This window comes from Lampris incognitus, chromosome 4, assembly GCF_029633865.1.
Source record: "Lampris incognitus isolate fLamInc1 chromosome 4, fLamInc1.hap2, whole genome shotgun sequence".
NCBI lineage: Eukaryota > Metazoa > Chordata > Actinopteri > Lampriformes > Lampridae > Lampris > Lampris incognitus.
Window position 1 is genome coordinate 68,733,971 of NC_079214.1, and position 23,114 is coordinate 68,757,084.

General features: G+C 46.7%; 1 protein-coding gene across 1 annotated transcript; it reads right to left on the reverse strand.

Moving 5' to 3' along the window:
• Positions 1-3,098: 3,098 nt before the first annotated feature.
• calca (calcitonin/calcitonin-related polypeptide, alpha) lies at positions 3,099-8,199 on the reverse strand. The gene is made up of 3 exons (XM_056279225.1): positions 8,114-8,199; positions 5,634-5,783; positions 3,099-3,249 (listed from the first exon to the last, which is right to left on the reverse strand). The coding sequence occupies exons 1-3, from the start codon at positions 8,197-8,199 to the stop codon at positions 3,099-3,101; spliced, it is 387 nt and encodes a 128-aa protein (XP_056135200.1).
• Between the last annotated feature and the right edge of the window lie 14,915 nt (positions 8,200-23,114).

The following is a 23,114-nucleotide window of genomic DNA, read 5'->3' on the forward strand; positions in this document are numbered from 1 at the left end:
GCGGGTGGGAAGCCGGCTGTGGTGTCCTGGTCGCTGCACTAGCGCCTCCTCTGGTCGGTCGGTTCTGATTGTCGACATCCTTTTTACAACGCTTCATAGACAGGCTAATAAAGGTGAGTCGTCAGTAAATAGTGATAGAAACAAGTCGAGGACAATAGAATATGTAGTGGGTGCGTTTTGGTGGTGTTTCGCTGTCTAGTATAGTCACTAAGGTTGCTATTGGCAGCACGACCGCTAGAGGTCGCTTAGCTTTAAAACGTACCTACAGGTCGTAATAAGCTGCTTGTGCAAACGACCTGTGGGGTCGTTGTTTGGTGGAGGACAGTCTCCTTTCTATGAAGACTGATCTCTCGGTGTCATTACAAATGGAGGATGCATAGGAAGGGAATGTGTTGTTTCTCCCACAAACACGTCTGGCAACACTAACACGTGCAGTTACACCTGCAACTGTAACGGCACAGGAACGCTCGTGAGCCTCGAGTAGCTAAAATACATTTTATTTTTTTGCTTTCCGTTCACAATTGTACAACATTCAGAGTGATAAATATGTTCCTCGCACTCACGTTGTGTACTATAATGACACGCACAGACACGTTTTACATCAAGGCGCGAGACAGCCGGTCAAGATAGGTGTGATCGATAGTGTTGACAGAGATGCGTCTTGTCCAGTATGCAGCGCTGCCGCTGACGTGAGTCGAAGGACACGAACACCCGTCAACACGGCCTGTGTCCAGGCTGGGACAGGGGACGATGTCCATTTCCGGTGTTGCGTGCATGAGAAAATATCCAAAACCTCATCCGGTCCCCTGCGACGGTGGTCGTCATTCTTTCTCAGCGTGTGGAGGGTTCTTTTAAACGGGTTTCTCTTCTTCGGGTTTCTCGGGTGGAGGAGGATGCAGTCAGGTGGAGGAGGCGTAACCAGCTGGGGAGGAGAAGACAGGAGAAAGCAGAAGACGACAGGTCAAGTTTAATAAGTGCTAAGCTGCAGGGATGGGATGGGATCCCCCCCCCCCCAGCTACCAGAAACAGGATGATGTCCCAGGGACCGACAAGTCAGGAAGCAGGGAAACGTAACCGACTCCCTTGTCGATCACATCCCCTCTCCTCCGTTCCCCTGGACTGGAGAAGCTGCAGGAAAACAACAACAACTCTATCCTTCCCCTTTATTTACTTCTACTTCTCTTGGAATCTCCTTATGCATTATCATACCATGGCTCCAGCAGTACTGCCAGGCTAGAGTGGTCCGGACCCGGCTCGCTTCACTGGTACAAGATGCTGCTTCTGATGCTGCGCCAGACAAATCAACTCTATTTTATGTCCGCACTCATTGGTGATCAGTCACGTGCTTCAGCTAAAACAACTAAAGTTCACACAAATGAAAGAAGGACGTATTTGTTTGGAATGGACTTAAGTTATCTTAGTTATCTCTGAATGGACTTAAGTTATCTTAGTTATCTCTGAATGGACTTAAGTTGTTTTAGTTATCTCAGAATGGACATAAGTTGTCTTAGTTATCTCTGAATGGACATAAGTTGTTTTAGTTATCTCAGAATGGACATACGTTGTCTTAGTTGTCTCTGAATGGACATAAGTTGTCTTAGTTATCTCAGAATGGACATAAGTTGTCTTAGTTATCTCTGAATAGACATAAGTTATCTTAGTTATCTCTGAATGGACATAAGTTGTCTTAGTTATCTCTGCATGGACATAAGTTGTCTTAGTTATCTATGCATGGACATAAGTTGTCTTAGTTATCTCTGAATGGACATAAGTTGTCTTAGTTATCTCTGAATGGACATAAGTTGTCTTAGTTATCTCAGAATGGACATAAGTTGTCTTAGTTATCTCTGAATGGACATAAGTTGTCTTAGTTATCTCTGAATGGACATAAGTTGTCTTAGTTATCTCTGAATGGACATACGTTGTCTTAGTTATCTCTGAATGGACTTAAGTTATCTTAGTTGTCTCTGAATGGACATAAGTTGTCTTAGTTATCTCAGAATGGACATAAGTTGTCTTAGTTATCTCTGAATAGACATAAGTTGTCTTAGTTATCTCAGAATGGACATAAGTTGTCTTAGTTATCTCTGAATAGACATAAGTTATCTTAGTTATCTCTGAATGGACATAAGTTGTCTTAGTTATCTCAGAATGGACATACGTTGTCTTAGTTATCTCTGAACGGACATAAGTTATCTTAGTTATCTCTGCATGGACATAAGTTATCTTAGTTATCTCTGAATGGACATAAGTTATCTTAGTTATCTCTGAATGGACATACGTTGTCTTAGTTATCTCTGAATGGACATAAGTTGTCTTAGTTATCTCTGCATGGACATAAATTGTCTTAGTTATCTCTGTATGGACATAAGTTGTCTTAGTTATCTCAGAATGGACATAAGTTGTCTTAGTTATCTCTGAATGGACATAAGTTGTCTTAGCTATCGCTCTGCTTCGAGGGTAAAGACAGAAGCAGCATTAAGTGCCACTGTATATTCAGCATGGTGGATTTGTCTTTTCACCTCCATCCACCCATTCCATCCATTATCCAAGGGGTGGGGGGCATACACCAGTATAGTATCAACTATATTTGACCCCCCCCCCCGCCTCCATGCTAGTTCAGCCCTGGGACAGTCTGCCCAGAAAGAATGCAATCAACCTTTACAATACGATGCACCATTTAACTTGTTTTTCCCGGTTTATTTATTTATTTACTTATCTTATTTTATTTTATTTATTTATTTATTTTTTCATTTCAGAGCCCCATTAATGACTACCTCAGCAGCGACTATTCCCGCTGGGCTCAAACACCGTGGCGTGTGCTCAGGACCCTGTACTTCACAGTACAGGTAATCCAGGTTGTTGTATTTTGGAGGAACGAACTGCGGCACAATAATCCCCAAACTCGACCGCCAACAAACGCTTCATTTCAGTTTCACAGCCCCTCGTCATGATGCATTGTTTTGCTTCTTGGGGGGCTCAAAGGTTCTTCAGGGGTTCTCAGCCTCCACAGACCCCCCACCCCCCACCCAACAACTGGCACCCTGGTTGCGACGGTATGAACGTACCCTGTAGGTGGCGCTTGCTGGGGTGGGGCTTTATCGTCTCCGTCTGCCGAAGGCATCAGCGCCCACGTTGGTCGGGACGAAGCTGCTGCTGCCGATCCCCCCGGACCGGCTCAGGAAGTCCGCCAGGCGGTGGGTAACGCACGTGGAGGTGTTGCACGCCCGCTTCTGTGCCGCCCCGCTGCTCGCCAGAGGCGGGCACGAGGGGAGAGGGGGTAGATATGAGTCACTACTTACCCTTCTGCACACAGACACGTTATTGAAACAGGGGTTTAAAGGTTGGTAAAGTTACAGCAAGTTGATTTGCCAAGCACAACAATACAGACCAAGCACGAGCTGCAGGGACCTCCCCAGTCCAGGTCCCAGTGTGCACCTTCTAATCCCCGCCGACCTTACAACTACTACTTATGCCAGTGGACTAGCAGGGTGCTTATTATTAGACTGGAAATCAGTTTCCTTGTTAAGTACTTCTCCTGTACTCACAAGTGTACTACTGCTGGTACCCAGAGTAGAACTTTACTTGGGGTTTACTGAGGAAAGTAAAGGTCAGGTGTAGGTGTAGTACGGGAGGCTCGGTGTTAAAGGTCAGGTGTAGTACGGGAGGCTCGGTGTTAAAGGTCAGGTGTAGGTGTAGTACGGGAGGCTCGGTGTTAAAGGTCAGGTGTAGTACTGGAGGCTCGGTGTTGCTGACAACACCAGGTCTGACACTTATTACGTCACAACGGGGGGTTTTGCTTGTGTAAAACTGAGTTCATTGGTTATGTTTTGTTTTCTATTTACTGAGTAATTCTTGTGTTTCTATTGCTCGTTTACTGTATCGGACCCTGGCACGGAGCACCAGGACCGCAGCTGCAGGGACACCAGAGACACTAAACCCAAGTTAACTGCTCCAACTGCCGCCTGCACATGTCCGCTGCTGCACACTGAGCCCAGTGTCACGGCTCTGCCAGCACCTCAGCACCTCTCAGGGCCTCAGGGCCTCAGGGCCTCAGGGCCTCATGGCCTCAGGGCCTCAGCACCTCTCAGGGCCTCAGGGCCTCAGCACCTCAGCATCCCAGCACCTCAGGGCCTCAGCACCTCTCAGGGCCTCAGGGCCTCAGGGCCTCAGGGCCTCAGCACCTCAGCATCCCAGCACCTCAGGGCCTCAGCACCTCTCAGGGCCTCAGGGCCTCAGGGCTTCCCCTCTTGCTCGCCCCACACCCGTGCAGGATGGGTTTGCAGCAGCAGCAGTGTGGATGTCCTGGGAGGGCTTTGCCAGGCACGCGGGTGTGACTGGCGCAGCGTCTGGACATGGGTCACAGACACGCATGCAGAAACAGAGGTGCAGCAACACACGCCATGCTACGTCTTAACTCCGCAGTATGAAGACATGCTGCCTAGCATTAGCATTAGCATTAGCATTCCACAGCCATGCTGCAGTGTCCGACAGGCATGGGACCAAAGAACCGTCAACAAAAGAAACCACCGCTCTGCAGTCCATCCATCCATCATCCATCCATACAGCCATCCATCGATCCATCCATACAGCCATCCATCCATCCATCCATCCATCATCCATCCATACAGCCATACAGCCATCCATCCATCCATCCATCCATCATCCATCCATCCATCCAGCCATCCATCCATCCAGCCATCATCCATCCATACAGCCATCCATCATCCATCCATCCATCCATCATCCAGCCATCCATCCATCATCCATCCATCCAGCCAGCCATCCATCATCCAGCCATCCATCCATCCAGCCATCCATCATCCATCCATCCATCATCCATCCATCCATCCATCCATCCATCCATCCATCCATCCATCCATCCATCCATCATCCAGCCATCCATCATCCAGACCGCTTATCCTGCTCTCGGGTCGCGGGGATGCTGGAGCCTACCCCAGCAGTCCCTGGGCGGCAGGTGGGAAGACACGCTGGACAGACCGCCAGCCCATCTCACACACACACACACACACACACACACACACACACACACACACACACACACACACACACACCTAGGGACAATTCAGTACGGCCGAGTCACCTGACCTACAGGTCTTTGGACTGTGGGAGGAAACCGGAGCCCCCGGAGGAAACCCACGCAGACACGGGGAGAACACGCAAACTCCACACAGAGGACGACCCGGGACCACCCCCAAGGTTGGACTACCCCGGGGCTCGAACCCAGGACCTTCTCGCTGTGAGGCGACCGCCCCCATTCCGCAGCCGTGCTTCAGCATCCATACGGATACCCTCTATGATGCCACTCACCATGCTGCATCAGCATACCGAGCATCGTGCCCCCATGTTCACGTGTTGGAGTCATGTGAGTCACGGATGAAAGCAGGACTAATTTCGAGCCATGCGTGGAAGAGTTCAGACAGAGGACTGATGAGCAGGAGCCACACCGTTTCTCATAATCAACACCGCACGTGCAGCTGTTGCAGACTCATCAGCAAAAGTGTTAGTTTTGTGTAATTAAGAGCAACTCTAAGTAGCCTCTAAGCGCTAAACCTGAGAAGGAAAGTGGGTGAAAGGATCCCTGCTCGACGGCGTCAGGCGGAGGTCTGTACCTTTTCTGCTGCGCTGCCAGGTGCTCGCGCTCCTCCTCCTCCTCCTCGGAGGGGTGTACCAGCAGGAGCCTCTGCACGAGAGCCCCGAGTAGTCTCCGGGCTTCAGGGCTGGTTAACGTGGCTCGGTCTGACGCGGACTCTGAAGTGGCTCTGGAAATGGACAGTCGATTAGGTTGATCAGACTGGCAGCGAGCCAGCGTGGGTATAAAAATAGCCCGTCTCGGCCCGGGGCAGCTGAAGTGCCCTCGCCTCATCCCGCAGGAAGGGACGCGAGCCAAGCCCCAAACAATTGGCTGAAAGTGGTCCTTTTAAAAGCTGACAGGTGGCCAAGCTGCGCTTTACGACAGCATAAATATTGTGGTCGGACGAGTGATCAAGGCCGGCCCCGACAGAATACCAAACAGCCCCCCGTGTAAAGTATTACACACAAGAAGCGGGTCTTCTCAACACGTCACAGGCCAATTAAATCACAGCCCAGAGGATTTCAAACAGAAAGCGTATCGGCGGTTGGGAGGGAGGGAGGGGGGGTATTTGTGTTGCTTTGTTGAGGGGGACGGGGTGAGGATGGACTGAAAGGTCACAGATAATGCCGTTTAGAGCAGTGTTTCTCAACCGGGGGTCCGCGGACCCCTAGTGGTCCGTGGTGTAATTGCAAGGGGTCCGTGAAAATAAAATATCTTTAAAAAAGATCCTATGACATTTATAGAAATAGGATTATTTTACTCAAATGTGACTGAGACCTTTATCTAGCTAAACTATAAAGGGTAACAGGACTTTTTTCTCTAATTACATCTGTTTCACAAGTGTAATGTATTGTATTTTAATTAAGAGATCTCGCTCCCGTTTGCATTGTTAAAAGTTACTGAATACATATTCTGTGTTGTTACATATATCTGAAAGTTACTGAATACATATTCTGTTTTGTTACATATATCTGAAAGTTACTGCATAAGAATTCTGTTTTGTTACATATATCTGAAAGTTACTGAATACATATTCTGTTTTGTTACATATATCTGAAAGTTACTGAATACATATTCTGTTTTGTTACATATATCTGAAAGTTACTGAATACATATTCTGTTTTGTTACATATATCTGAAAGTTACTGAATACATATTCTGTTTAGTTACATATATCTGAAAGTTACTGAATACATATTTTGTTTCGTTACATATATCTGAAAGTTACTGCATAGGAATTCTGTTTTGTTACATATATCTGAAAGTTACTGCATAAGAATTCTGTTTTGTTACATATATCTGAAAGTTACTGAATACATATTCTGTTTTGTTACATATATCTGAAAGTTACTGAATACATATTCTGTTTAGTTACATATATCTGAAAGTTACTGAATACATATTTTGTTTCGTTACATATATCTGAAAGTTACTGCATAGGAATTCTGTTTTGTTACATATATCTGAAAGTTACTGCATAAGAATTCTGTTTTGTTACATATATCTGAAAGTTACTGAATACATATTCTGTTTTGTTACATATATCTGAAAGTTACTGAATACATATTCTGTTTTGTTACATATATCTGAAAGTTACTGAATACATATTTTGTTTCGTTACATATATCTGAAAGTTACTGCATAGGAATTCTGTTTTGTTACATATATCTGAAAGTTACTGAATACATATTCTGTTTTGTTACATATATCTGAAAGTTACTGAATACATATTCTGTTTTGTTACATATATCTGAAAGTTACTGAATACATATTCTGTTTTGTTACATATATCTGAAAGTTACTGCATACATATTCTGTTTTGTTACATCTATCTGAAAGTTACTGAATACATATTCTGTTTTGTTACATATATCTGAAAGTTACTGAATACATATTCTGTTTTGTTACATATATCTGAAAGTTACTGCATACATATTCTGTTTTGTTACATCTATCTGAAAGTTACTGAATACATATTCTGTGTTGTTACATATATCTGAAAGTTACTGAATACATATTCTGTTTTGTTACATATATCTGAAAGTTACTGAATACATATTCTGTGTTGTTACATATATCTGAAAGTTACTGAATACATATTCTGTTTTGTTACACATATCTGAAAGTTACTGAATACATATTCTGTTTTGTTACATATATCTGAAAGTTACTGAATACATATTCTGTTTTGTTACATAAATCTGAAAGTTACTGAATACATATTCTGTTTTGTTACATAGTATATCTGAAAGTTACTGCATAAGAATTCTGTTTTGTTAACTATATCTAAGTTACAACTGAAAGCTCTTATTTTTGCCCCAAAGAGTGAATAAATGCTATAATGCAATTTAAAATGCAGTTTCTACTGTTTCTATCAAATTGCAACCCCCCTCCCCCAAGATCAGGTGGAGGGGTCCTCAGGGTAGATCAAAAATACGCAGGGGGGGGTCCAGGACCCCAACCAGGTTGAGAACCGCTGGTTTAGAGGTGTGTGAAGGACCCTGTGTGTAGTCTCACCTGGACGGAGCCGCGTGTGAGCCGGACATCTGACCGGTGATGAGGGTGTAGGCGAGCAGGAGCGTCAGGAGCTTCAACATGACCATGGTCCCCTGCGCACAGACACACACAGCAAACACACCCGCTGACACGACGCAAACGGCTGGGGGGGGGGTGAAGGTGTACTTGTACTGCTGTACTTGTCCTGGACGAGTTTGTGCCACGAGCCACATCCTGTCTGAAAACCTTCGCGCATCTTTTTAAGTTCTGTTAGTTACCGCAGCTGTTCCCCGGTCCATGTTTAATCCTCTTCCTTTACCGATACCGGTCTTCCGATAAACACCGTGCGATCTGACGATACAATACCCCCATAAAATATACCGAAGGTTTGCCGATACCCACCTGCATGCATCTTTCTCAGTTCTGTTGCAACTACCTCGGCTGCTCCCCAGTCCATGTTTAACCCTCTGCCCTCGCCGATACCGACCACCCCTGATCTTTGTGCCCCTAGAGAGCGCTCTCTCCTCTACCAGGGCTGACCCAGTCAAACAGTATCGGCTCCTACTCGTGTTTCTATTATTAAAGGAGTCAGCTGAGTTTGCCGTTGGAGCTACAGGGGCAGGGAGGAGGGTTGCTGGCGAGACACGGACACTAGAGTCTCCTGCCAACGTCTAACACAGCACTTCTGTCCATCAGCAGCACGACCTGCAAGCGTCCCCCTGGCGTCCACCCGTGAGAATCCAACTAAACTGTACCCCAACAAAGTTCCCTAAGAATATCAACCCTGCTCCAGACCCTCATCTCCTCCAGCCACGACAGCAACAGTACCTGATACCCTCCAGCAGTCACGCCGTGACTGTTTCTGTGCGGCGTCTCTGGGCTACTCACCGTGAGCTGCGGCTGTCCTGCTGTGCTGTCAAGTTGTGGGATCACTCGTGAGTCTGTTGAACGTCGCCACAACACACATCGTTATATATGCACCTCTTGGGCTTCTGTATCGACTGAGCGGGTGCTTAATCACAGCCGCTTGGCCAATCAAATCTCTCTCCCCAACCTACGAACGAAACAGCCTCTATACCGGTTAGAGCAAGCTGGTGAAAAACACGGTGGAAATGACGTCAGTGCATGACAGTGAAATTGTTGCATTGACATCAGTTGATAGCATCATTTGCAGTGAGGTCACTGAATGGGCGGACATAGATGGAGCTGTCAGACTATTAAAGTTTCCAGATATTGGCATGAGCGCCTCAGTGACGTCCCATTGACTTCAGTTGTCACGTTTGCAAGCAGAGCCATCTGCTGTACAGTCAGTCACATTACATCAGCCATGATTTATTCAACTCTATCGGCTACAGAAAGTGGCCACTGCTCACTCTAGTGACACATACATACATACATACACACATACATATGTATAAACATATGTGTGTTTATACACACACACACACACACACACACACATATATATATAAACACACACGTTTATAGACAAAGTAAATGATAAAAGGTATCCGTCATTAAACATTGTATCCAGATGAACTGATTCACCCTTCTTTGAAGCGAAGCAAATGTGTTTGTGTGTGTGTGTGTGTGTGCGCGCGCGTGGTGTGTGTGGGGGTGTGTGCGTGCGTGTGGGGTGTGTGTGCGTGTGCGTGTGCGTGGTGTGTGTGTGTGTGCGTGCGTGTGCACGCGCTTTCTGTGTATGTGTGCTCAAAGGCACAAAGGTGTTTCCCAGTTTGGTCATCATGGAAATTAGTTTTTTAAAGTATTTTCTATTCCCATAGTGTTATTGACGTAGCATGACATAGCATAGGTGTTATTGACGCAGCATGACGTAGCATGATGTAGCATGACATAGCATATGTATCATTGACATAGCGTGACATAGCATAGGTGTTATTGACGTAGCATGACATAGCATAGGTGTTATTGACGCAGCATGACATAGCATGATGTAGCATGACATAGCATATGTATCATTGACATAGCGTGACATAGCATAGGTGTTATTGACATAGCATGACATAGCATAGGTGTTATTGACGTAGCATGGCATAGCATAGGTGTTATTGAGGTAGCATGGCATAGCATGACATAGCATAGGTGGGGCTGTTAGTCTGACTGGGAGTGTCTGAGCCAGTAAACCGGGCTCTTGGTCTCAGGCCATCTTCTAATTCTGCTTACTTTACAGTATTGAATGATGTACCCTAAGTATCCTGGCCACCAGCTTTCTCTACGTCACAGAGAGATGCCATTAATGCGGAGGAACTTTTTAGTGCTATTGAATAAAACTGCAGCCCATGTGACAGAAGCACTAAATCAAAGGAACCGGACAGAGCCAAGATCCACCCTTCGGAGTTTCACAGGCTGTGAGAAGCTGCGGGTGGAGTGTTTGTAAGGGTGGCTTCTTCCAGACAATGGATTTTGTCAGTACATGGACGAGGATACGCAGCACCCAGAGATCTGTTCCTTTTCTGCTTTTCAGTTTCTCATTCAGAGCCTTTAGGGTTGACGGGGAAACCTTCTATAGTCTACATCCATCCCAGCTGCCCACACCCCATCAAGCCGATGGAAGACCCAGGTGGAGACAGAAAATAATGTATTTGCTGAACAGGGAGGGAAACGGCACCTGCAGGCACACCATGTGACATGGTGTACTGCGCACGGTGTAACCTGCCATCCATTACTTTCAGGTTGCTGTTGGGGTTTTTCTTTTCATTCCATTTCAAAATATGTTTTTCCAAAAAAGATCCATTGAATTTCTAGTACCATGGCTATAAAACAAAATGACTAAGACAGTTAACCGTAGCCACCATCGTAAATCCTCTCTAAATGATTAATGGTGTGTTAATGGGGCAGCAGCTGCAGCCAGGGGCCCCCGCCAGTCTCAGTGTCTGCTCTGGAAACTCCAACATCCACCTGATGGTTTATTTCCTTTCAGGTAAACGGTGCCGTGACATCAGTGTGACACGGCGCTTTCAATGAAGCCGACCTGACTGGCTCGACAAGTACCCGTGTAAACGTCTCTGTATGCAGACGACACCGTGTTTGTCACTGCTGGCTCAGGCCGATCTCACAAATGAAAACGTTCAAAGTGATAAAGGAAGAGCACCCTGACTGCATTAGTCAGCATTAATCTGAATACGTCCTACTTATGATACAAAAGACCCTTATAGAAGATGTCGACAAGCTATGATAAACCATATTTATATGATGCATTAACATGAAAGCAACCAGCTATGAATTGAATGTATTTGACTGAAAGACTGAAGGTAGGTTGCCGGAAATTACACTATCAATACAATCTTTAGACCTGTTTGTGGGCTAAATTCTGAATAAAGTTTTCCAAAGCAGCACACTAATCATATGAAGAAGGATTTATAACATTTGTCAAGAAGAACTGTTTTCAGCAACTCTGTGGATTGAAATCAGAATCAGGGTCAACTTTACTGGCCAAGTGTTCCTATGCACACAAGCAATTAGACTCCGGCACACAGCAGCTTCCAGCTCCTGCATACGTCTCTCTCTCTCTCTCTCTCTCTCTCTCTCTCTCTCTCTCTCTCTCTCTCTCTCTCTCTCTCTCTCTCTCTCTCTCTCTCTCTCTCACACACAAAACACGAAAAAAAGAAAAAAACGGAAGAAATAAATGAAATAATAACAGGACGTTGGAGGCAGGCATGTGTGCACAACAGGTACATACTATGTCACTGCTATACAGAGTTTTGTTATAGCTGAATAATCAACACCCTCAGCCCATACATTATTCCATATTGCTTATATACTATATTGCCATATACCATACCATATACCATATATGGTAAACCACTATACCATATACCATACCATGACTCCACAACCCATCATGCCCTTATAGACTAGAAGACAATAGAACTTTGTCATTGTACAAGTACAACGACATTTGAAAGTGCAGTTCTTATCAGTGCAAGGATCAATATAAAAAGAATGAAAAACATAAAACACACACACATTCATTTCTACATTCTACTAGACACCAACATATTGCACAGAAAGTCAGGAATCCAGACTTAGCAGCATTTAGTGCGGTTATGGCTCGGGGACAGAAGATGTTCTTTAGTCTGTTTGTCCCAGCTCTTATTGTCCTGTAACGTCTGCCCGAGGGCAGCAGTTCAAACAGAAGGTGTCCTGGGTGGGATGGGTCCTTGAGGATGCCATGGAGTTTTTTGAGGCAGCGGGAACTGTAGGTCTTCCAGGGAGGGAAGTGGGCATCCCATGATCTTCTGGGTGGTGGTGATGACCCTCTGGAGCGCCTTCCTCTCTGCTACTGTGCAGCTGGCAAACCAGACACAGATGCAGTAGGTCAGTGTGCTCCCTATGGAGCAGCGGTAGAAGGACACAAGCAGTGAGGTGGTAAGGTGGTTCTTCCTGAGGATCCTCAAGAAGTAGAGTCTCCGCTGTGCCTTCTTAACCAGCGCTGTGGTGTTAAGGCTCCAGTCAGGCCCTCCTCTGTGTGTATGCCCAGAAACCGGAAGTCTGAGACACTCTCCACACAGTCCCCGCCGATGAAAAGGGGATGACTGTCCGTTTTGTTCCTCCTGTGGTCTATAATCAGCTCCTTTATATATAATGCTATATACTCACACTATCTTCTTCATCTTCCAGCGGCTCCCGTTAGGGGTCACCGCAGCGGATCGTCTGTTTCCATCTCTTCCTGTCCTCTGCATCCTGTCCTCTCTGACACGCAAACCACCTGCATGTCCTCCCTCACCACATCCATACACCTTCCTCTTTGGCCTTCCTCTTTTCCTCCTTCACCACCTCTCTGTTCACTTTACACTGCATCTTCTTGTTCTCCTGTCTACCTTCTCCATCTCTCATTCTATCCCTTCTTGTTCACCAGCCTCTTCCTCTGTATACTTTGCTGTACTTCCTCATTCCACCACCCAGTCTCCTTGTCTTCCTTCCTCTGTCCAGATGACACACCAAGTACTTTCCTAGCTGTCTCCCTCACTATTTCTGCAGTGGTTGCCCAGCCATCCAGCAACTCTTCACTACCACCCAGTGTCTGTCTTAACTCCTGCCTGAACTCCACACAACAGTCTTCTTGCTTCAACTTCCACCATTTGATCCTTGGCTCTGTCTTCACTCTCTTCCTCTTCTTGGTCTCCAAAGTCATCCTACAGACCACCGTCAGATGCTGCCTAGCTACGTTCTCCCCTGTCACCACCTTGCAGTCTCCAATCCCTTTCAGATCACGCCTTCTACATAAGATATAGTCCACCTGTGTGCACTTTCCTCCACTCTTGTACGTCACCCTGTGTTCCTCCCTCTTCTTGAAATATGTATTCACCACAGCCATTTCCATCCTTTTAACAAAATCCACCATCAGCCGTCCTTCCACATTTCTCTCCTTGACACCATACCTACCCATCACCTCCTCATCACCTCTGTTCCCTTCACCAACATGCCCACTGAAGTCCACTCCAATCACCACTCTCTCCTCCTTGGGTACCCTCTCCACCACTTCATCCAACTCACTCCAGGATTCTTCTTTCTCTTCCATCTCACACCCAACTTGCGGGGCATATGGGCTGATAACAGTCATCAATACAACCTCGATTTCCAGCTTCATACTCGTCACTCTGTCTGAATCTGTCTTAAACTCCAACACGCTCTTGACGTACTCTTCCTTCGGAATTACCCCTACCCCATTTCTCCTCCCATCCACACCATGGAAAAACTTTGAACTAATTTCCACCGGCACCCTGCTGGCCAACTGTACCAGTGGCGGTCGATGGTAACCTGGGCCCTGACCAATCTGGTATGGAAATATGATTTATGATCAGCATATTTGATTTGGCAACAAATCGTAACAAATGTGGCAATCTATCTGGTGCTGAGTGCCTGTTCTTGTGCTGCTATGATCAGAGCGTCTGTGCTGTCCTTCAGCCCAGCCTTTTCTAGCCACTGGTAGTTTTTGTCAATACCAGCTATGTCTTCTGTCTGTTGATGGTACAGCCCATGGAGTGGCTTGATGTTCCATGATACCTCCTCTTCTTCTTCTTCCACTGCACTCTGTGTCTTCTGCTGTGTGAGGTACTCACTCAGCAGTTCGTCCTGTTGGGCCCTCTTTCTGAGGTACTCATTGTACTCATTGATTTTCCTTGTTTCATCCTGGATAATGGCCCTGACACTCACTAACTCTTGGCGCCCATCTTTTTGCTTATCATCCAGTCTCAAACTGGTAGAGTGGCTCCGGCAGATTCCAGGGGCAGCATCTGAGGTCTCTGTCCAGAGGAGTGTGGTCCTGAGAGCAGCTGGGATGCTGTGCAGGGCCCTTGGGCTCCCAGGCCTCTGGTAGAGGACCCGAGCTTGAGGACAACACACACCACCCAAAAAAGGGTGAGAGAGAGATTTATATTATTTATATATACACTACCGTTCAAAAGTTTGGGATCACCCAAACAATTTTGTGTTTTCCATGAAAAGTCACACTTATTCACCACCATATGTTGTGAAATGAATAGAAAATAGAGTCAAGACATTGACAAGGTTAGAAATAATGATTTGTATTTGAAATAAGATTTTTTTTACATCAAACTTTGCTTTCGTCAAAGAATCCTCCATTTGCAGTGTCGATGACAGTAGGATGGCTTCTGGCCATCGAGGGGTCCTGTCCACCATGGTGAGGAGGTAAGTAAAACCATGGGAGAGGGACAGGCGGTCCACCATGGCAACGTTTACGTGGTTGAACCTCCTTTCAGGCACTGAGAACTGTGCCAGGGGGGGCTCTGGTGTGGCGGTGCACTTTAGAGCACTGACAGTCCATGTAGGTTTCAGCCCAGTCTCTCATGTCTTTTTTGAGTCCGTGCCAGACGAACTTGGCTGCCACTAGTCTTTGAGATGGCTTTTTGCCAGGGTGGGAGAGGCCATGGACAGTGTCGAAAACACGATGCCTCCAGCCAGTGGGAATGACGGGCCATGGCCGATCCGTGGAGACATCGCACAGGAGCGTGGTGCCAGCATCGTCAAAAGCCACATCCTCTAACTGCAGCCCTGTGACAGCCTTCCTGAAAGCCTGCATGTCCGGGTCGGCGGCCTGATCAGCTGCCATGCAGGCATAGTCAAGACCCAAGTGGACGGCCCCTGCAATGGCCTGGGAAAGGCAGTCGGCAACGAGGTTGGTTTTGCCAGCAACATGCTATACGTCCATGGTGAACTCCGAGATGTAGCAGAGTTGCTGGCGGGTGACTCAGCCACCTTAGCCATGGCGAACGTCAGTGGTTTGTGGTCCACAAACGCCGTCAACTGGCAGGCCTCCAGCAAGGAATGGAAATGTCGGTGAGGTAGAGAGCGAGGAGCTCCGATCTAAGGCGCTATACTTCCATTCGCTGGGGGCGTAACTGTCGGCTGCAGAATACGAGCCGCTGCCAAGCACCCTTCACCCACTGCTCGTGCGCCGCCTCGGCAGAGTCCAAAGCATCTGTAGTGATGGCGGTTGGAGCCTTGGATGACAGGTGCGCCAGCATTGTTGCATCAGCCAGAGCAGCCTTAGTGTCCACAAACGTCTTGTCCCTCTCCACAGACCAGTCCACAGTGTGTTTGGTGGCCTTGCCTTTCAGGGCCTCATACAAGGGTCGCATGAGTTCAGAGGATAAAGCGGTGGTAAAAGTTCATGCCGAAGAACTCCTGTAGGGACTTGACTGTGAGCGGTCACGGTAAGTTCATGATGGCGTCCACCTTTGATGGGAGGGGTACCGCCCCATTTCGGTGACTCGTTGTCCAAGGAAGTCGGTGGTTGTCAGCCCAAACTGGCACTTGGCTGGATTGACGATAAAGCCCGTGCTGGCTGAGCCACTCTAAAAGAGTCCGGAGGTGGGACAGGTGTTCCACTTTGGAGGTGCTGGCAATGAGGACGTCGTCTAGATAGACGAAAACAAAAGACAGGTCCCGTAGCACCGAATCCATGAGGCGCTGGAATGTCTGCGCGGCGTTCATGAGGCCGAACGGCATGTGCAGGAACTCAATCAGTCCAAATGGCGTGATCACCGCTGTTTTGGGGATATCCAGTGGGTGAACAGGCACCTGATGGTATCCGCGGACGAGGTCCACTTTGGAAAAGATTACTTTTCCAACCAGGTGGGCAGAAAAATCCTGAATGTGTGGGACTGGGTAGCGGTCCGGTGTCGTTGCATTGTTGAGTCGAATAGCTTCCACTTTGTCGGGGTCAGGCCAGATCCCAGACCGGTCAATGAGATGCCCGAGGAACCGCAGCTGACTCTGCCTGATGGAGCACTTCTCACAGCTGAGCTTCAAACCAGCGGTCTCTATGCGCTGCATTACCTTCTCCAGGCTACAGTCATGCTCCTCCTCTGTTGCCCCATGGACAAGAATGTCGTCCATGAAGACCTCCTCGTGTGCTCATAATTCTGAACGGTAGCCGCTTGAAGTTGAATCTGCCAAACGGCGTAATGAAGGTCGCAAGCTTACACCTGTCTGAGTGCAGGGATATCTGGAAGAACCCACTGGCGGCGTTAAGTGAAGAAAAGACTGTCACCCCACTTAGTTTTGCTGTAATCTCATCAGTAGTAGGCAGGATATACTGTTCTCTTTTCACAGCCTCGTTCAGCCTCTTGAGATCAACAGAGATGAGGGCTTTACCTGTGCCCTTCTTCAAGACTGGCACCATGGGTGCATACCAGAGGAGGTCTCTATACGACAGCAGGTGAAGCAGTGCTTCACAAAAAAAACAAACAAAAAACATAACACACATATCACATAAAACATATTTTTGACATGCCAACATTTCATTAGAATGACTATTTCCTCTGTGAATCAAACAAAAATAAAATGTGTCACTGTTAAAAAAAATGTCATGGGTATTGTGCAACACAGCGCTCTCTTCAGGTGACACAGGGGAGTGTTCTGCTTCACTAACCCAATGCAAGTGAATTTAAATGTTGTTGATTGGTTGATTGGACAGTTACTGTTTATGACGCGTTTTAATGCCCACCCAGTGAAGCAGTGCTGCACCAATGACTGACACCTGTCTAACCAATCAGAGAACACCAGTTCAGCCTTTTCGATCCTACTTGTTCTCCAATCTTCATTAAACCTTTTAGCATTCAAAGTACGGTGAAAGATAAGAAAAGAGATTAGCCTTAGATAAATTAATGATTACTATAATAGTTTTTGGTGGTTCTTGTACATATATTGTAAATATTATAATAATAAATGAATCTGTTCAGATCTTTATTGTTCAGCTTTATTGTTCATCTTTATATTTGCATTTTTGATCTTAACCTCGTGCAGTAGCCCTGTACTGGAGGCTAACGTTAGTTGTTCTACCTAGCTTAGCTAGTTAGCTGCTAGCTTACCTAGTGCCTGTCCTGTCTTTTGCAATTTTTTCAAAGAATATTTGTGATGGATGCAAACATCGTGGACCGGATCCTACGGGAATCTTTTCACACTTTCTCCTATGAGGAAAAACTAGGAGTGAAGGCACAGCAGAGACCAAAGCCTCCCATCAAGCTGGTGCAGAGAGTGGGCTCGGCAAGTTGGAGTTTTAAGTGTTCTAGGTATGACAAGGTGGAGTGGCTAACGGGAGTGTGCTAACAAACCGCTTGTATGGCTGGCCTTGCGTGATGTTTAAGTGTGCTGCTGCAGGAGATGGGTGTTCTTCGAAGTTTGCAAGAGATGGATTTGAGGATCTACAAAGTGTTGACAGATCTGTTAAGCTTCATGGAAAACCTAAGGAGCATGTCAGTGCAACCGCACAATCAAGTCTGTTGGGAAGTGTGAGGGTTGATACTGATTGATGAAGGCAAGTTTCTTCAGTTGGCAAAGCATAACGACACGGTCCAAAAAAACCGTGACATTCTGAAAAGGCTGATTGATTCAATGTCATTATTGGGTTGTCAGGCACAGATATTTAGGGGGCATGATAAGAGTGAAAAGTCTGATAATAAAGGAAACTACAGAGAGATGGTAAAAGTCTTTTCCCACTATGATGATGTTCTGGCTGCTCATTTGAAATCAGTGAGGAATGTTTTAAAACATATGATGGGGGAGTTGGTTGGGTGGTTGTTTCACCAAACATTTTGGTCAGCAACCGTCACTGGTGCACACCACCAGTTGGTGGGCTGTATCATTTCTCTCCATCCTCAGGAGCTCCTCCTTTACCTTTTCCAGCATAGGGGGAGGTCTGTGCCATGCTGTGTGTACAGCATATGGCTCAGCATTGTCTTTCAGCTGTATTCTCACAGGTTAAGTCTTTCGTGTCCCATGCCCACCATATGCCTGTAGGTGTCCTCTGTTGCACACCGTTTCATCCCCTCTCCTCACCAGATTCATCTTCACAGACAGCAGCCTGCTGAGTAAGTTGTTTACAGTGCGGCTGCAGATGACATGCTGTGAGTGGGTGAGTCTTTCCTTTGTTGGATACAGTGCTCTGGATCTGTCCTATGCACTGCAGCTTGCCACCTGGGCTATCCAGTGGAATATCTGCAGGCCCCAGTGGTCTTTTGGCGATGAGTGGGTGGTCTCCTCATGGAAGATGTTAGCATCAGCTCCCGTGTCAATTTTGAATTCAACAGGTGTGGAGCCCACCAACAACTCGACGGCCCATTGCTCTGATGACCCATCTGCTTTACTCACAGCCCCAAGAAAGTATGACTGCAGCTGCTCTGTTAGTTCTGTAACCTCACTCACTGCTCTCTTGGTCCTACACACTCTACTCCAATGTCCAACCTTGTTGCATGTATTTGGATTTTCTAGCCGGGCAATTTTCATCTTTACTGTGCCGCGGTTTCCCACATTTTTCTCACTGTCCACTATCCCCCCCCTTTTGGCTTACCGTGGTTCATTCATTGATTAATCTTCGGCCGCTTCTCCAGGGTGGGGTCGCGGTGGCAGCAAGTTAAGTAGGGCACTCCAGAAGTCCCTCTCCCCAGGAACGCCCTCCAGCTCCTCCTGGGGGATCCCAAGGTGTTCCCAGGCCAGATTGGACATGTATTCCCTCCAGTGAGTTCTGGGTCTACCCCGGGGTCTCCTCCAGTTGGCCGTGCCCGGTAAACCTCAAAAGAAAGGCGCCCAGGAGGCATCCTGATCAGATGCCCGAACCACCTCAACTGGCTCCTTTCTATGCGAAGGAGCAGCGGCTCTGCTCCGAGCTCCCTCCGGATGTCCGAGCTCCCCACCCTATCTCTAAGGCTGAGCCCAGACACCCTACGGAGACACTTGTATCTGTGATCTCACCCTTTCGGTCAAGCGGCACCACGGTTTGATCTGTTTGCTGCGCCGTTGCCTCTCCTGCTGACTTACGAAGCAACCTCTTCAGACTGCCTGACCGTCTCTTTGGTCAGGGTGTCAGGTCCTTCGTCAGCTGCAACGTCCGCAAGACGTCTTTGTGGAGTATTACGACAACAATTCGGTCGCGGGTATTCTCATCTCTGCTCGCGCCGAAGTCGCAATGCAAAGCCCCGATGAAGGTCTCAGCTTTCTCTCCCGGCCTCTGCAAGCGCTGATTGGAAACATGCACGGTCGTATATTACATTCCTTCTCGGCACAAAGTACTCATCGAACTTGCCAAGCACCCTATCGAAGTCATTTCTAGTATGTCCCTCGTTGGTAAATGCAAACGATCAGTAGAAGTTCTTCGACTCGCTTCCCATACCAGGCTGCTTACCTGCACGGCGCCATCTTCTTTGTCTCGTTTAGTGGCGGTTCTGAATCGCACAAAAGGCTGCTTCCAATCCGGCCGCTCGCCCGGTTTATCGAAGGGAAAGTTCGTCGGGGGCTGAATTTAGCCATGGCTCCTCGCGTTGTTAACTTCTGACACCACGTAAATAATTGCGATGGAGGCTTCTTTTAGCTTTTGTCGGTTGTGGTGAATCACCGTCAGGCAACACCCCAACACTCATGTACACTCTTCCCGAACACCGCGAGGTCACCAAGCCCCTACGTGGTTCCCGTATTACCGTATAGCACACAGTAAATGCGCAAGTTCTTTTGACTACCTTAAATGACAAAAAGAGGGGGAGATGTCATATATGGTAGTCAAATGCGCGTATTTGACTACCATATATGACAGGGGACAGGAGCAAAACTTGGACGCACGTGCTCAGAGATACAAGCAGAATGTTAGGATGGTGCGATGAATTCAGAAAGTTCTCGTCGGCAGGAGAAAACCAAGACATTTCTGCTAAGACTGAGACCCTCCTAAAAGAGCATAGTTGTGACACAGCACATTACAAGATGTAGCACGTTAAATAAATCCTACCTTTGTCAGTTAGGGGACCTTAATTGTTGGTTAAAACACCCAAAACCTTGTGCACTGAATCTGCGGTGGGCATATATATTACATAGAGTTAACCATCCAATTGCCCTTATTAGCTGTTACTATGTGCTGATTAACTCCCTCCACTAACAAGATAGTACAACACTGAGAACATGCTCATTCAGTTTCATTTGACTGATGTGTTGAATGCTTCCTCAAGAACTTTTGTGTGTAGGAGTTGGCAGAGAGTGGACAAACGAATCATCGAGTCGCCATAACAATTCTGAATAACTGAGAGAACAGAGGCTACAGAGGCTGTTGGAGGCATGTGGGGGGGGGGGCCTGCTCGCTGTTCCAGCAGGAAGCACTGGCTGGATAAACAATTCAATTCAATTTATTGTCATTAAAAACAATGTGCAGGCACATGTTAAAAATGAAATGAGGGCTGTGGCTTCACCAAACAGTGCAAGACAGACACAGACAAACACAGCAAACACAGTATAAGATATACACACATGAAGACCAAAAGCTAAAAATAAGTTAAAAAAAGCAAGAGTACAAAATATTTAAAAATATCTACAGACATTCAGTGGGTTGCCAGGTTCAAGTGGGCAACAGCTTGCGGGAAGAAGCTGTTTTTGAGCCTGGTAGTGCGGGCTCTGAGGCTCCTGTAGCGCCTCCCAGAGCGCAGGGGGGAGAACAGTCCACGGTTGGGGTGGGTGGGATCTCTGCTGATACTCAGACCCCTTCGAAGGCAGCGTTTGTGTTAATTGTCTTTTATTGCTGGGAGCTGGGTACCAGTGATTTGCTTGGCCGCCTTGATGACAGAGCTTTCTGGTCTACTGAGGTGCCGTTACTGTACCATACTGAGATGCAGATGGTCAGGATGCTCTCTATGGTGCAGTGGTAGAAGTTGGTGAGAATTTTGGGGGGTAGACGGGCGTTCCTCAGCCTCCCCAGGAAATGCAGGCGTTGTTGGGCCTTTTTCACAAGGGCCTGGGTGTTTAATGTCCACGAAAGGTCCTCGCTGATGTGGACTCCAAGGAATTTAAAGCTGGAAACACGCTCCACTTCCACACTTCCATTGATGTGTATGGGGGACTGGCTGCAGCTTCTAGACCTCCTGAAGTCCACAATCAGCTCCTTTGTCTTCTGCACATTGAGGACAAGATTGTTGGTAGTACACCATGATGTGAGGTGCTGAATCTCGTCCCTGTAGGCCGTCAAACCTCACTTCTAATGAGGGGCCTGTCATTACACACTGATAACACAGTGAAGGGTACACTGTGCAAATACACTCTGCATACTACATCTAAATTTGTTTAATGGATGGTAAATTAAATGGTGGGATCTCTGATTTTTCTTAAGATTCTAAGTTTTGACCTCTGAGCGAGACGTGACACTAAGGTCGAGGCAGATCAAGAAAAGCAGGAGCAGTCGCTGGGTCAGATCCAGCGAGAAATTAATCGCAATAGCTTATAACAATCATGGACATATGCAGTATGTGCAGCCTTTGCATGGTAAGTTTCACAAATCTTACTTGCATAACAGCTTAATTTGCTCCATTGTGGCTTTATCTGGCATTTTAGAATGAGGCTGTGGAATAGACGAATAAACTAATGAGTTATTTTCCAGTACGACTTGTCTGCCTTGACTATCACTTATCTCAAGCACTCACAAAGAAGAATTGTGAGAGGAACAAGAGGGGAACGGTTGTCACCCTGCTCACAGTCCTGTACCGTCTGTTTCTCTCCTGTAATAAATAAACACAACTTCCATTTACCCCTAGAGCCACTTTTCAAGCCTCACCCTTCCTCCACTGCCACCAGTAGGCCCTGGGAGAAACTGTGGAGAAAAAAAATGGGTGGGGTAAAGCACAACACAAAACAAATCAACCACGTATTGCAAAATGCCTTGTGAGTGAATGCTGTGGTGCTACGTGGGATGCTCTGTGTGAGTGTTTATCGAGTCTTTAGGCTGATGTGAAGACAACAACTGTGGCATTTCTCTTTTGCAGGAGCATTGCTGGGTGCTTTTTGGGGAGAAGAACAACTGTAAAAAGATTTTGACTGCATAATCAGTTTACTAGGTCAGGTTTGATCCTACAAGCCAGAGGACTTTTGAGCATAACTATGCAAGCTTGGAATGTAGTGCATGCCCTAACCTTTAACTTCTAAATGAGGTGCATGGCCTAACCTTTAACGTGTTGAAATGAAGAAAGCGCCAACAGCTTACTGGGGCAAAGTTTATTTGCCTTAAAACAAAACGGGGAGACACATTTGCATGCTTTTATGCATGTATGAAGCTATCTATGCATAAATACCCCCCCCCCACACACACACACACAGAGTGATGAGTTCTGCGAATGCATTTCGGTTAATCTAAAAAGGATGTAAAAAAGAGCAACTAGTCCAGCCAAAGAATTGCATTTCCAAACTTAACGTACTGACGGTTACAGCTGTCTTTACAGGTTCTAGGTCATAATGTGCATGCTGCGGTCATGCGCTGCATTGTCATTTGGAAATTCTCATTCATCTGAATGATGGATTTTCATGAGAGTGATGGCACTGAGGTCTGTCATTCGGTATCTCCATTATCAGTCACATTAATCAATTTGGAGCAACACAACATCCAAAGGTGCACATAGAAGACCAACTAATCCTGTGATTCAAGTGATTTCTTCGACCAGACAGCACACGCCTGCTTCATGCTACATGCAATCATCAGCGGTCAAGCTGTCACAGAACTGAGAGCTGATGGTCAGGG